The 13,980-nt window shown below is 44.8% G+C and overlaps 1 protein-coding gene across 1 annotated transcript; it reads left to right on the plus strand.

Moving 5' to 3' along the window:
* Window positions 1–76: 76 nt before the first annotated feature.
* On the plus strand, window positions 77–6,942 carry LOC118388644 (zinc finger CCCH domain-containing protein 10-like). The gene is made up of 4 exons (XM_035777914.2): window positions 77–194; window positions 2,583–3,411; window positions 4,336–5,622; window positions 5,750–6,942. Exons 3-4 carry the CDS (start codon window positions 4,645–4,647, stop codon window positions 6,272–6,274), a joined length of 1,503 nt encoding a protein of 500 aa, XP_035633807.2. The 5' UTR covers window positions 77–194; window positions 2,583–3,411; window positions 4,336–4,644; the 3' UTR covers window positions 6,275–6,942.
* Window positions 6,943–13,980: the final 7,038 nt, after the last annotated feature.

Consider the following 13,980-nt stretch of genomic DNA (forward strand, 5'->3'; position numbering starts at 1 on the left):
CAGGCAGTCGGTAGTGGAAAGACAGGAAGAAGAGAGATCATGATACAGAAAGCAGTGGGACGTCTAGTAAAGAAAGTATAAAGAGGGCCAGGATAGGAAGCAAGAATAGTGATGTGTTGGAGTGGAAAGTGGTGCTAGTGTTGAGAGGGCTTCAATTACACGCTATTCGACTAACTAATGCTGTAGATTAAGAGGTAGGTCAAGTGAAATTAGCCCGGTTCATTGAAAATGGTAGATTGTTAATATTGTGTGATAGCCAGGCTCAGCAAGAGAACATTTTGAAAATGGAAAAGCTTAATGGGAAGAAGATTAAAAGTCATGTCCCTGGTTCTTATCCTAGATTGAGGGCAGTCATCACTGGGGTCCCAATATCTGTGTTTGTAGATTATATTAAAAAGATATAGGCTCAGTCATGATGTAAGGTTATCAATACGACCCGGGTTGTGGAAAGCAGAAATGCCAGGTTGAGGGTATTGTGGAGATGACAAAATAGATATTGGTGTTAACAGATGTTACTGTTGGTTGTTGACATGCTGAGCAATCCTAAGGGTGGAGTGTTTCAGCATGATATAGATCAATTTCAATGAGGTTGGGGAGGTGTTTTGGGGGGAGGGTGTGGAGCCCTTACTGCTGCTCGATCATCCTATTTTTCTAACTTAATTGAGGAAAATAAGAACAATCCGAAATTCCTTTTTGATACTGTCGCAAAAGCAAACTAAAAAGCAGCATTCCCCAAGAGAGGATGACTTTCACTTTAGCAGTGATAAATTCATGAACTTCTTTGAGGAAAAGATTATGATTATAAGAAAGCAAATTACGGACTCCTCTTTAAATCTGCGTATTCCTTCAAAGCTCAGTTGTCCTGAGTCTGCACAACTCTGCCAGGACCTAGGATTAAGAGAGACGCTCAAGTGTTTTAGTACTATATCTCTTGACACAATGATGAAAATAATCATGGCCTCTAAACCTTCAAGTTGCATACTGGACCCTATTCCAACTAAACTACTAAAAGAGCTGCTTTCTGTGCTTGGCCCTCCTATGTTGAACATAATAAATGGCTCTCTATCCACCGGATGTGTACCAAACTCACTAAAAGTGGCAGTAATAAAGCCTCTCTTGAAAAAGCCAAACCTTGACCCAGAAAATATAAAAAACTATCGGCCTATATCGAATCTTCCATTCCTCTCAAAAATTGTAGAAAAGGCTGTTGTGCAGCAACTCACTGCCTTCCTGAAGACAAACAATGTATAGGAAATGCTTTAGTCTGGTTTTAGACCCCATCATAGCACTGAGTGGTGGTAAATGTCATTTTAATGGCATCGGACCGAGGCTCTGCATCTGTCCTCGTGCTCCTAGACCTTAGTGCTGCTTTTGATACCGTCGATCACCACATTCTTTTGGAGAGATTGGAAACCCAAATTGGTCTACACGGACAAGTTCTGGCCTGGTTTAGATCTTATCTGTCGGAAAGATATCAGTTTGTCTCTGTGAATGGTTTGTCCTCTGACAAATCAGCTGTAAATTTCGGTGTTCCTCAAGGTTCCGTTTTAGGACCACTATTGTTTTCACTATATATTTTACCTTTTGGGGATGTTATTCGAAAACATAATGTTAACTTTCACTGCTATGCGGATGACACACAGCTGTACATTTCAATGAAACATGGCGAAGCCCCAAAATTGCCCTTGCTCGAAGCATGTGTTTCAGACATAAGGAAGTGGATGGCTGCAAACTTTCTACTTTTAAACTCGTACAAAACAGAGATGCTTGTTCTAGGTCCCAAGAAACAAAGAGCTCTTCTGTTGATTCTGACAATTAATCTTAATGGTTGTACAGTCATCTCAAATAAAACTGTGAAGGACCTCTGCGTTACTCTGGACCCTGATCTCTCTTTTGAAGAACATATCAAGACCATTTCAAGGACAGCTTTTTTCCATCTACGTAACATTGCAAAAATCAGAAACTTTCTGTCCAAAAATGTTGCAGAAAAATTCATCCATGCTTTTGTCACTTCTAGGTTAGACTACTGCAATGCTCTACTTTCCGGCTACCCGGATAAAGCACTAAATAAACTTCAGTTAGTGCTAAATACGGCTGCTAGAATCCTGACTAGAACCAAAACATTTGATCATATTACTCCAGTGCTAGCCTCTCTACACTGGCTTCCTGTCAAAGCAAGGGCTGATTTCAATGTTTTACTGCTAACGTACAAAGCATTACATGGGCTTGCTCCTACCTATCTCTCTGATTTGGTCCTGCCGTACATACCTACACGTACGCTACGGTCACAAGAAGCAGGCCTCCTAATTGTCCCTAGAATTTCTAAGCAAACAGCTGGAGGCAGGGCTTTCTCCTATAGAGCTCCATTTTTATGGAACGGTCTGCCTACCCATGTCAGAGACGCAAACTCGGTCTCAACCCTGTCTCAGCCTCCAGTATTTATGCTGCAGTAGTTTATGTGTCGGGGGGCTAGGGTCAGTTTGTTATATCTGGAGTACTTCTCCTGTCCTATTCGGTGTCCTGTGTGAATCTAAGTGTGCGTTCTCTAATTCTCTCCTTCTCTCTTTCTTTCTCTCTCTCAGAGGACCTGAGCCCTAGGACCATGCCCCAGGACTACCTGACATGATGACTCCTTGCTGTCCCCAGTCCACCTGGCCGTGCTGCTGCTCCAGTTTCAACTGTTCTGCCTTATTATTATTCGACCATGCTGGTCATTTATGAACATTTGAACATCTTGGCCATGTTCTGTTATAATAATAATATAATCTCCACCACAGCCAGAAGAGGACTGGCCACCCCTCATAGCCTGGTTCCTCTCTAGGTTTCTTCCTAGGTTTTGGCCTTTCTCGGGAGTTTTTCCTAGCCACCGTGCTTCTACACCTGCATTGCTTGCTGTTTGGGGTTTTAGGCTGGGTTTCTGTACAGCACTTTGAGGTATCAGCTGATGTACGAAGGGCTATATAAATAAATTTGAAGTTAGGGATTTATTTGGTTTTGAATTTTATGTTCCAATTGGGCAGATCATGATTGATCGTACATTCCAGCACAGTTGGTGACGGCATTCACTTTTACTATTATGTTCGGGCCGCCATAATATCATAGAATAATTCGAATTTGCGCAAGCGCAGCAAGTCTGGTGTTTGTTTTCATCCCCTACGTACAGTAGATGGCAGCAAATCTGCAGAACGATGTGGAAATATTTTGTAACAGTAGAGGTAGAAATCTTCTTCTCTGGTGGTTTTGTTTTGAGTCTTTGGGGGACCAAAACAACACGACGTAAATAATGTGTTAAAAGCCATTAGGAATGATAGTTAAGCATTTGTCTCACATTCTTAAAATAGAAATACCATCAGCTGACATCGAAAGTACACCGTTCCATCTGCGTTAAATGCTCCTGAAGTCATCATTTTGGTAAGTTCTTTGACGGCTAGTCATAGGTAATTTAGATAGCTAACGTTAGCTGTGTAAACAGACAACGTCAACACACTGTGTATCAGCTGAATGCCTTTATCTAGTTTGCTTGCACAGCTGTACCATGTGACTGCAGCGTGTACGGTTGCGTTCGCTAGCTAGCCACATACATTTGCACCGGTTAGATAGCTATATTAATATCTATAACGTTAGATCGCTCGCCTTCAGCTACCCTCCCGGCTAAGCAACCTGGGCTGGGCCGTGATTTAAAAAAAAATACATATATTTAACCTTTTATTTCTAGCACTGACATGCCTTATACCGCTGCGCCACTCGGGAGCCCAGGGGCTAACGTTATGTCGCTAGTTAACAAGTTGTTTAGCTAACCAGCTCGTTATGGCCAAGGTTGCTATTTACCTCAGCAAGAGACTGTTGCCATTAGTCAAGACAAGCTAGCTATGTTAGTCTTAACAGAGATTGTCTTTGATTTCTGATTTTCTTATTTAACCCGTGTTTAACTAGGCAAGTCAGTTAAGAACACATTCTTATTTACAATGACCGCCTACTTGTAAAGCACCCCCTAGCCCGGATGAAGCTGTGCCAATTGTGCACCGGCCTATGCGACTCCCAATCACGGCCGGTTGTGATACAGACGGGATCGAACCTGTGTCAGTAGTGACACCTACTTAGTGCCTTACCCCCTCTGGAGCCTTGTTGTTTAATATTCCTGTACCGGGCATTTGGTCTGTATAATTATACTTTCCACTAACTTCTGTGTTTGTCCAATCAATGATTTTAATTGCAAGCGTTTGTTTTCACAGATGCTATTGCCTATGTGTAGATTTATTTAACTATCTAGCTAGATAACGGTCACACAGAATATATTTCAACTTGTTAACAACCAACTTGACGTGTATCTTTCAGATGCCATGGTAAAGGACTGCATTGGTCCGAAGAGCATCTGAGCTACAGTCATTATCATGGAACAGAAAAGGCTTTCAGAATAAGTCACTTGCCCACACACATGAGTGCTGTGTTCCCCTTGCGCTGGGCCAAGCGCCATGCCTGACCGGGACAGCACCTACCTGTCAGGTGGTGGTGGGAGAAGCAGCAGCAGCGGCGGCGGGGTGGGTACTAGTGTAAGCGAGGAAGTGGGGTCTGGTTTAGGAGGGGGCACGGGAGAAGGCCGGGGGATCCGCAGGAGGTGAAGACTGTGGCTCTGGTTCTGGGGGCATGGGTGGAGGAGGGGCCCTGGGGAATGGGAACAACTGCGGGGGAGGTGGAACCGGGGGCCCGGGGTCAGGACCGGCCCCGGACGGGGTCTGCAGAGACTTCTTGAGGAACGTGTGTAAGAGGGGCAAACGCTGCCGCTTCAAACACCCCGACTTCAACGAGGTGCCAGACCTCGGGGTGCAGAAGAACGAGTTTGTATTCTGCCACGACTACCAGAACAAGGAGTGTGTCCGCTCCAACTGCCGCTTCGTCCACGGCTCCAAGGAGGATGAGGACTACTATAAGAAGTCAGGGGAGCTACCCCTCAGGTTGAGGGGGAAAGTAGCTGCAGGACTGGGCCTGTCCCCCATGGACCTCCCACACAGCCGAGGGGAGGTCCCCATCTGCAGGGACTTTCTGAAGGGTGAGTGCCAGCGGGGCAGCAAGTGTAAGTTCCGCCACGTCATGAAGGACAACGAGTATGAGCCGGCAAGAGTGGGTGTGGGGAGTGTGTTGGGCCCAGGGTCCAGTGGGATGGTGAACACAGGCGGAGGGGTTGGGGTGGGTGCCTGTGGAGGCATGGCTGGACTGGTGGGGGGTGGAGGTGGGGGCAACATGATTGGGATGGGCTGCCCCAGCCTTGGGGGTTGCAGAGACCTGGGTATCTTAGGGGTTGGAGGAGTAGGGGTAAGTGGGATTGGGGGTTGCATCTCCATGGGGGCCTCAGGACCTCGTCGCTTTGACAGGGGCCCCTGCTCGGCGTACGACCCCCTGTTTGAGAGCGGTCTGTATGAGACATCGCCCCTGGAAGCCCCTGTGGACCACACAATGCTGCAGCTGAAGAGACGCAGGCTGGAGGGTCTCCGGCTGGACGGGAACGGAGGGGGGCACTATGAGCTGGGGGTGCAGGCTGCCCTCTCACCCCAGCCGCTGGAGTACAGGTTTCTGGAGGAGGAAAACACCCTGCTGAGGAGGAGAGTGGATGAATTGAAGAAACAGGTCAGTCTTGCAGACGGGTGATGATGAACATCCCTCCACACATAATCAACAACCACACATAACAATACAATGTATCTATTAACTTTTTAAGATCACTCCTCAAGCACCTTGTTAATCTTTTCTTCAGGTCTCAAACCTCATGGCCACCAACGAGGTGCTGCTGGAGCAGAATGCCCAGTTCCGGAGCCAGACCAAGGTGTCGGTGATGACCCTGTCCTCCACCCCAGCCCCCTCTGAGCAGACCATGGCGTCCCCCGTGGGCTCGGTCAGTTCCTACAACCACAGCGTCGCCCAGACCCATACCACCCTGAGCAGCGCCGGGCTGCAGCCTCGTACCGTCACCCTCACACAGCAGGACCTAGTGGCCCCCACCGGTGCCCCTACAGTGCCCCCATCTAATGCTGCCCCACCCAGCATTCCCCTGCCCCACCTCAACCCCGAGATCACCCCGCTCTCAGCCGCCCTGGTTCAGACCATTGCCCAGGGCATGGTGCCTCCCGTCTCCATGGCACCCGTCACTGTTTCAGTGGCACCGGTGGCTGTATCCATGGCACAGCCTCTGCCTGGCATCACTATAAGCCATGCCACCACCCCCATGGTGTCATACCCTATCGCCAGCCAGAGTATGAGGATCACCACCATACCTCACTGATGCAGCACACTCTCTAGGACCCTCCCATGGAACTAAAGATGGAATTCTACATACCATCCCTCTCTCAAGTTTTAATTACCCACTGCTGAATGACTTGAGGGGAGACGTTGAGGTGGGTGATCCCTATGCCCACATGCTCTCATGGGCAGAGAAAAGGTTAATGATTATATGATGCCTTCACCATACAAACCCTGCTCTGTGGCAGCGTTGCAGGTAGTCCCTGAGGTGACCTCTGAACTTCTTAAAGGTTTGTGTGCCAAAGGGACTTCTTCAAAGCGACACCAAAAATAACAACAAACTGTAAAAACGTCAGGGTGATGTGCTTTGACAAATGACTGTCATAACATTGCAAGGGGTTAATGACATTTCAGTAGCTTCTATTATTTATGTTTTTGGGTTTTGCTTGTGTAACTTTGCTTGTGTAACTCACAAGAAAATGAATTTGTCCTGTTATTACTAATTAATCAAGTTATCTAGAGTAATGTTATGGGAGGATAAGGTTACTGATTGACACACCATCAGATACATTTTTCAGTGTTTGAAGCATTGGTATCTTTGCCCTTACCAGCCTAAACTCAGTTGAGCCTAAACAAAGGTAAGTCTACCATGAAGGTAATAAGCTTGGAATAGAAACACCTTTAGTAAACATGTTTTTGATCAATTCCAAATGTACTCAGCGTTTTATACATTTGCATTTGTAATTTAGCAGACGCTCTTATTCAGAGCGACTTAGTTAGTGCATTCATCTTAAGATAGCTAGGTGGGCCAACCACATTTCAGTCATAGCCACTTTGAGGAAAAATGTGCTTACTATCTGTAAAGTCGGTGCCCAGGTGGTTCCACCTTGGGGTGCCAGGACAGAGAAAAGCTTTGACTGAGCTGGAGCTGCCCTTCCGTAGGGGTGGGAGGGCCAAGAGACCAGAGGTGGCAGAGTACTTGGGTTGGTGTAGGGTATCAGCATAGTGGTAAGTTGCAGGGTTTTGATGGAACGAGCAGAAAGCCCAGCCAACAGCGTTTGCATTTGTCCAGATGAGAGAATGCAAGTGCCGCTTCCTGTGTGAGGTAGGGTCATGCTCTGTTGCCACCTGGGTGTTTTTGCTATGTCATCTGCATAGCAATGATAGGAGAGACCACGTGAGGATAATGCGGAGCCACAGGAGAGCAGTCTCGGTTGAGTGACCGGTCTTGAAGCCTGACTTGTTAGGGTCAAGAAGATAGTTCTGAGAGCGATAGCAAGAGAGTTGGTCAGAGGCCGCACGCTCAAGTGTCTTGGAAATAAAAGGATACCGGTCTGTAGTGTGATGTCAGAGGGGTTGTGTGTGTTGGTTTCTTGAGGAGGGGAGTGACTCAGGCCATTTTGAAGTCAGAGCGGACGAAGCCTGTGGCCAGGGATAAGTTGAGGGAAGTGAGGAATGGGAGAAAGTCTCCAGAGATAGTCTGGAGGGGATGGGGTCGAGCGGGCAGGTTTTAGGGCGGCCGTACCTCAAGTCACAGGATTTCATCTGGAGAGAGAGGAGAAAGAGGTCTAGGAGTAGTTCTGTGTGAATGGGACAGAGGGAGGGGGTGAAGGGTTGAGGAGGAAAATATAGTAGGTGGCAGCATGCACAAACAAAATGTAAGAACGCCATGATAATGAAGAAGAAGGTGCCTGCTGATTTGAGATGATCCCACAAAGCCAATTTATGCTTGATCCAAAAATGTGGTAGGTGGGGGCGGTATGTTCTGTATAAACAAACTTACTTTCTTGACAACTTCCTTCACAATAGCTCTGCTCCGCAAGAAGTAATAAAGCCCTGACATCTACGGAGGCTGCATCACAGTAAATGCTGTATGGCCACTTCAGATTCGGATTAACCATTCAGATCCGGTTTTCGGAGGCCAAATCGAGTTCCACCCCGCATCTCTGTGGGCCTCCCAATTGTATCAATACAGAGGGCTCCGTATAGCTCCGCATTGACATAATTGGTTACGATAGGTGGCGGCGGTACATCCTGTACATACAGTGGAGGCTGCTGAGGAGAGGATGGCTCATAATAATGGCTGGAACGGAGCGAATGGAATAGCATCAAACTCATGGAAACCATATGTTTGATGTATTTGATACTATTCCACTTATTCCCGCCCCAGCTTAGCGAGTCCGTCTTCCCGCACTACACACTCAGTGCCCCCCTGCCCAAAAAAAAGCAACATTCTGCACTAACTAATTTTTATTCAGACATTTGGAACAACACAAATAAACAATCATAACATTTAAAACGATATAAACATATATACACATAAGACTCATATCAAAATAAGTAACAAAGATAAATAAAAACAAATTTGTGTTGATTTGGCACTCGAGCATCAATACATTACCCATCCCCCAACACTATCAACCAAGAGTCAAGACTAAACCAATTCAGCTTGGTGGTGTGCAGACTGGTTTTATATTATTCTTAACGATTTCGCACAAACCAGAAAAAAATGCAACAATAAGTTTGTGAAACTATATATTCACAGTATTATGAATTGAGGTTTATTTGGTAGCATGTCATAGTGTAACTGATTTTACTAATTTCGTTAGTTAGAGGTGCGCTATTTGATAGGGGGAGCGAGAGAATCTCTCGGACTTTCAGTGGGGAGACCCGAGGTCAACCTACCCCCGCCTGCCTAGCTCACAAACTAGAATCAGGACGCCCACTCCGACAAGGTTAATTGTCCCACACGGTGACATGATATCATTGACGTGACGTGCAAATGAGCGATAGAAAACCGATCGCGCAAATGTCACCATTCCCTAAAAATATATACGGGTGTCCCGTGCCACCCCCGGCAAGATGCCGCCTTGGGCGGTTGCCCATGTAGTCTATAGCTAAATCCGCCACTGAACACACTAGACTACTACAACACAGTTTCCCCTGCCATAAACCCTCACATTGGTGGCACAAAAGAAAGAAGATGATTATGTGGAGGTTCGTACAGAAATCCCTCAATGTGTGTTTTTTAGATTAAATTATTTGTCTGCAATATGTGATCTTTATGGATTGTGAGGTTTGAATAATGTGAAGACAATATATTTGGTGAGAATCACAACATAGGGTACAAAATCCATTCTTGCTCTTAAAGGGGCAGTAGCCTTCCTTGGGTGTACAATTTTCAATTACAATATTATATATTCTGCAGTTATTCTATTGCTATTTATATACCAATCAAATGTACATGTTTAAAGGGCCTCCCGGGTGGCGCAGTGGTCTAAGGCTGTGCCACCAGAGACTCTGGGTTTGAGCCCAGGCTCTGTCACAGCCGGCCAAGACTGGGAGGTCTATGGGGCGATGCACAATTGGCCTAGTGTCGTCCGGGTTAGGGAATGTTTGTCGGTAGGGATACCCTTGTCTCATCGCGCACTAGCGACTCCTGTGGCAGGCTGGGCGCAGTGCGCGCTGACCAGGCCGCTAGGTGCATGGTGTTTCCTCTGACACATTGGTGCGACTGGCTTCCGGGTTGGATGTGCGCTGTGTTAAGAAGCAGTGAACGGGCAGTTAACCCACTGTTCCTCGACCGTCATTGAAAATAAGAATTAGTTCTTAACTGACTTGCCTCGTTAAATAAAGGTAAAAAATAATAATAATCTAGCCAACTTCTCATACTGTATAGATAGCTATCTAAGTGAATGAAATATCATCTACCTAACTTAATATTATCTAGCTATTACTGTAAAAAACAAACTCCAAATGCATTTGTAGGTAGCTAGCTAAGAGCCATGGAGGAGGGTGAAAGGATAGCAGTCCCAACTGTCAGTGAGAGAGTAGGCTATTCTGGATAGGGCAGGTATTTTTGTGTAATTCCTGTCCCTAGAAGTGAGGATGGAGATAATAGTAACATAATATTCAGTGCTGTGTAATTTGACTATAATGAAGTCTGTTTCTTGTGAGGTTTTCTGTCCTCAGATGAAGAGAGCTATGAAAGCCTGTCCTCAGATGAAGAGAGCTATGAAAGCTTGTCTACATATGAAACGGTTCCAATGAAGAGCAGTGCTTCTCAGTCCTGGTCCTGGGGACTCAAAGGGGTGCACATTTAGCCTTAGCACTGCACAGCATATTCAAATGATCAACTCATCAAGCTTGAAGTGGTATTTATGTATTCATTTGTGACACTATCCTTGTTATGATCCTGTTATTGTCACATGCTACATGTGCACATATGTGTGCCAATGCATCTATCTATCCAATGTTATTATGATTTGTTATCAGGGATATTATACTTTAGTAATATACAATGACCTGATGATGTAAAAGTCTAATAATTACATTGTTCTCCATATTCCTACAGATACCTTGTAACTGGAGTTTCCTTCAAAACGATTGCCTGCAGTTAACGTGTAGTGCACTGCAAGGTTGGGTGACCAGGGCCATCTGAGACTGCCTACTAGAGGAATTCAGGTGTGTGAAGGCTACATGTGTCCTGCATAACTTCTTGAGGGTGGACACGAGGACCAGGAGGGGGTCTGCTGCTCTGCAGGATGTTCCCAGTACGGGGTCCAACAACGCAGCAAGAGGCAATCCGTGTGCAGGAGATCTTCACCTCCTACTTCTTGGAAGAGAGTGCTGTTCCCTGGCAACACCACAGACTACACGATGCACAACCAAAGGCTCTTTTAAGAGCCATTCACATTACAGTAAGAGTATTCTTCCATTTTCTTTGCTATGTCAACTGCAGGTATTCAATTCCCAGTTTCTCTCCCTTTGATTTCTACTTCTCAGGTGAGGGTGATGTTTAGGTAAGGGTGTGATGTCTGTACAAAACAAATCAGGCTATTTTAATTCACACATATTGAAAAAAAAGTAGAACAATTAGACACCCTATAACCTACACACTCATGTATCAATCTGATTGATGGATTGTGTTCTGCGGTAAGCAGGCTAAGGTGTATAACTGTGGCTCCTTCCACCTTCAAGAATAGGCAAGAGGGCCAACCATGGAGAATAGTAAGACACTTCATTATTGCTATATTGTTTGTCCTTGTGTGTCCATTCATGTTTTTCAGCATAAAGTACTCTGCAGCCACCTAGTGTGGTCACCAGGTGAGGCCACATGTAACAGTATAGCTTCCATCCCTCTCCTCGCCCCTGCCTGGGCTTGAACCAGGGACCCTCTGCACACAACAGTCACTCTCGAAGCATCGTTACCCATCGCTCCACTTTCACACCGGTTACACAGATTCCTGTTGAACACTGTCTCTTTAACTACCTTATTTTCTCAAAAACAGTCTCTCCTTCACTTCATCCCTCTCTCCTCTTTTCCCTAAATCCTTTAGGTTATATCAGCTGTGTCGATGAACCCCTCCCGCATCTGAACTGGCTACATAGAGGGTACAGCATGATCAGAGGTGAGAGGTCAATTGGTCAGGTCAACACGAAGTATTATTAAAGATGCTTTACATTGAAATACAGATCGAGATGCAGTAGTCCCAGAGTTAATGATCCAAGGTCAGTTTTGCATTTCACCTCCTGATTATTATGATTACTAACAATGTTAGAATTACAAGGCTTAAACATGCTATCGCTCTCTCTCCATCTGTCTCTCGTCTGCAGATATGTTTTGATGTGAGAGAGGTTGCCAACCCCCAGTCCCATCATCACCACCTCACCCGCTTTTAAGATAACCTTCGGGCCGACTAGAGACACTATGTAATTGTGATGAACTGGGAGAATATTTGGGTTCCACTGTGATCCCTTTCTGTCTTTTACACCTCTCTCGCCACTTCCTTTCTAACCTCTGTTTTTATAATGCACAACAGATGTGCATTGAAGTACAGATTTAACTTTTATTTATAATATTACAATTATAATATTTATAACACTTGGATAATGAACGTCTTTCAATAAAGCGTGTCACAATCTCTGCTGTTTGAAATTAACTCCCATTTGATGAATACTACATCCATCCTGTTTATCAGATCAATGCAGATGAAGGGCATTAGATATTGAGATGAACAAGTTTTAGAGTATTTACATGAGGCATATGAAGTGTAGTGTACTGTTTAATTATTATTTTTTCCCCCTGTATATATGAATTACAAATCAGCCTTTATCTAGTTAAATCCTATTTCTAGTCTTAGTTACAATGTGTAACCATTGATGTTCCAGGATCAAGATTGGTAAACACTTTGAAGTGTATAGTTGAAATACATACATGCAAACACAGCATCATACAAAGACTGGAATGTGATACTCCTAGTATTGGATATGACTGAAAAATAATCTCAAAGACATTCATACCTGAACTGCACCTTATTTGCCAAGGTAGAGTACATGATCAGTGAATATATTAAATGTACAGGCTACAATGTAGGGATCTCATGCTATTATTTGTATTTTATTTCACCTTTATTTAACCAGGTAGGCAAGTTGAGAACAAGTTCTCATTTACAATTGCGAACTGGCCAAGATAAAGCAAAGCAGTTCGACACATACAACAACAGAGTTACACATGGAGTAAAACAAACACAGTCAATACAGTAGAAATAAGTCTATATACGATGTGAGAAAATGAGGTGAGATAAGGGAGGTAAAGGCAAAAAAGGCCATGGTGGCAAAGTAAATACAATATAGCAAGTAAAACACTGGAATGGTAGATTTGCAGTGGAAGAATGTGCAAAGTAGAAATAAAAATAATCGGGTGCAAAGAAGCAAAATAAATAAATACAGTAGGGAAAGAGGTAGTTGTATGGGCAAAATTATAGATGGGCTATGTTCAGGTGCAGTAATCTGTGAGCTGCTCTGACAGCTGGTGCTTAAAGCTAGTGAGGGAGATAAGTGTTTCCAGTTTCAGAGATTTTTGTAGTTCTTTCCAGTCAATGGCAGCAGAGAACTGGAAGGAGAGGCGGCCAAAGAAAGAATTGGTTTTGGGGGTGACCAGAGAGATATACCTGCTGGAGCGCGTGCTACAGGTGGGTGATGCTATGGTGACCAGCGAGCTGAGATAAGGGGGGTCTTTACCTAGCAGGGTCTTGTAGATGACATGGAGCCAGTGGGTTTGGCGACGAGTATGAAGCGAGGGCCAGCCAACGAGAGCGTACAGGTCGCAATGGTGGGTAGTATATGGGGCTTTGGTGACAAAACGGATGGCACTGTGATAGACTGTATCCAATTTGTTGAGTAGGGTATTGGAGGCTATTTTGTAAATGACATCGCCAAAGTCGAGGATTGGTAGGATGGTCAGTTTTACAAGGGTATGTTTGGCAACATGAGTGAAGGATGCTTTGGTGCGAAATAGGAAGCCAATTCTAGATTTAACTTTGGATTGGATATGTTTGATGTGGGTCTGGAAGGAGAGTTTACAGTCTAACCAGACACCTAGGTATTTGTAGTTGTCCATGTATTCTAAGTCAGAGCCGTCCAGAGTAGTGATGTTGGACAGGCGGGCAGGTAGCGATCGAGATGAGATAATAACTACATGTATATACAGTTGAAGTCGGAAGTTTACATACACCGTAGCTAAATACCTTAAACTCAGTTTTTCACAATTCCTGACATTTATTCCGAGTAAACATTTCCTGTTTTAGGTCAGTTAGAATCACCACTTTATTTTAAGAATGTTAAATGTCAGAATAATAGTAGAGAGAAAGATTTATTTCAGCTTTTATTTCTTTCATCACATTCCCAGTGGGTCAGAAGTTTACATACACTCAGTATTTGGTAGCACTGCCTTTAAATTGTTTAACT

Source organism: Oncorhynchus keta, chromosome 10, assembly GCF_023373465.1.
Source record: "Oncorhynchus keta strain PuntledgeMale-10-30-2019 chromosome 10, Oket_V2, whole genome shotgun sequence".
In the NCBI taxonomy this organism is placed as follows: domain Eukaryota; kingdom Metazoa; phylum Chordata; class Actinopteri; order Salmoniformes; family Salmonidae; genus Oncorhynchus; species Oncorhynchus keta.

Coding starts and splice junctions, on each gene's coding strand:
- LOC118388644 (XM_035777914.2), top strand. CDS start 4,645: ATGGGTGGAGGAGGGGCCCTGGGGAATGGGAACAACTGCGGGGGAGGT. Junction 5,623..5,749: donor TGGATGAATTGAAGAAACAG/GTCAGTCTTGCA, acceptor TCTTTTCTTCAG/GTCTCAAACCTCATGGCCAC.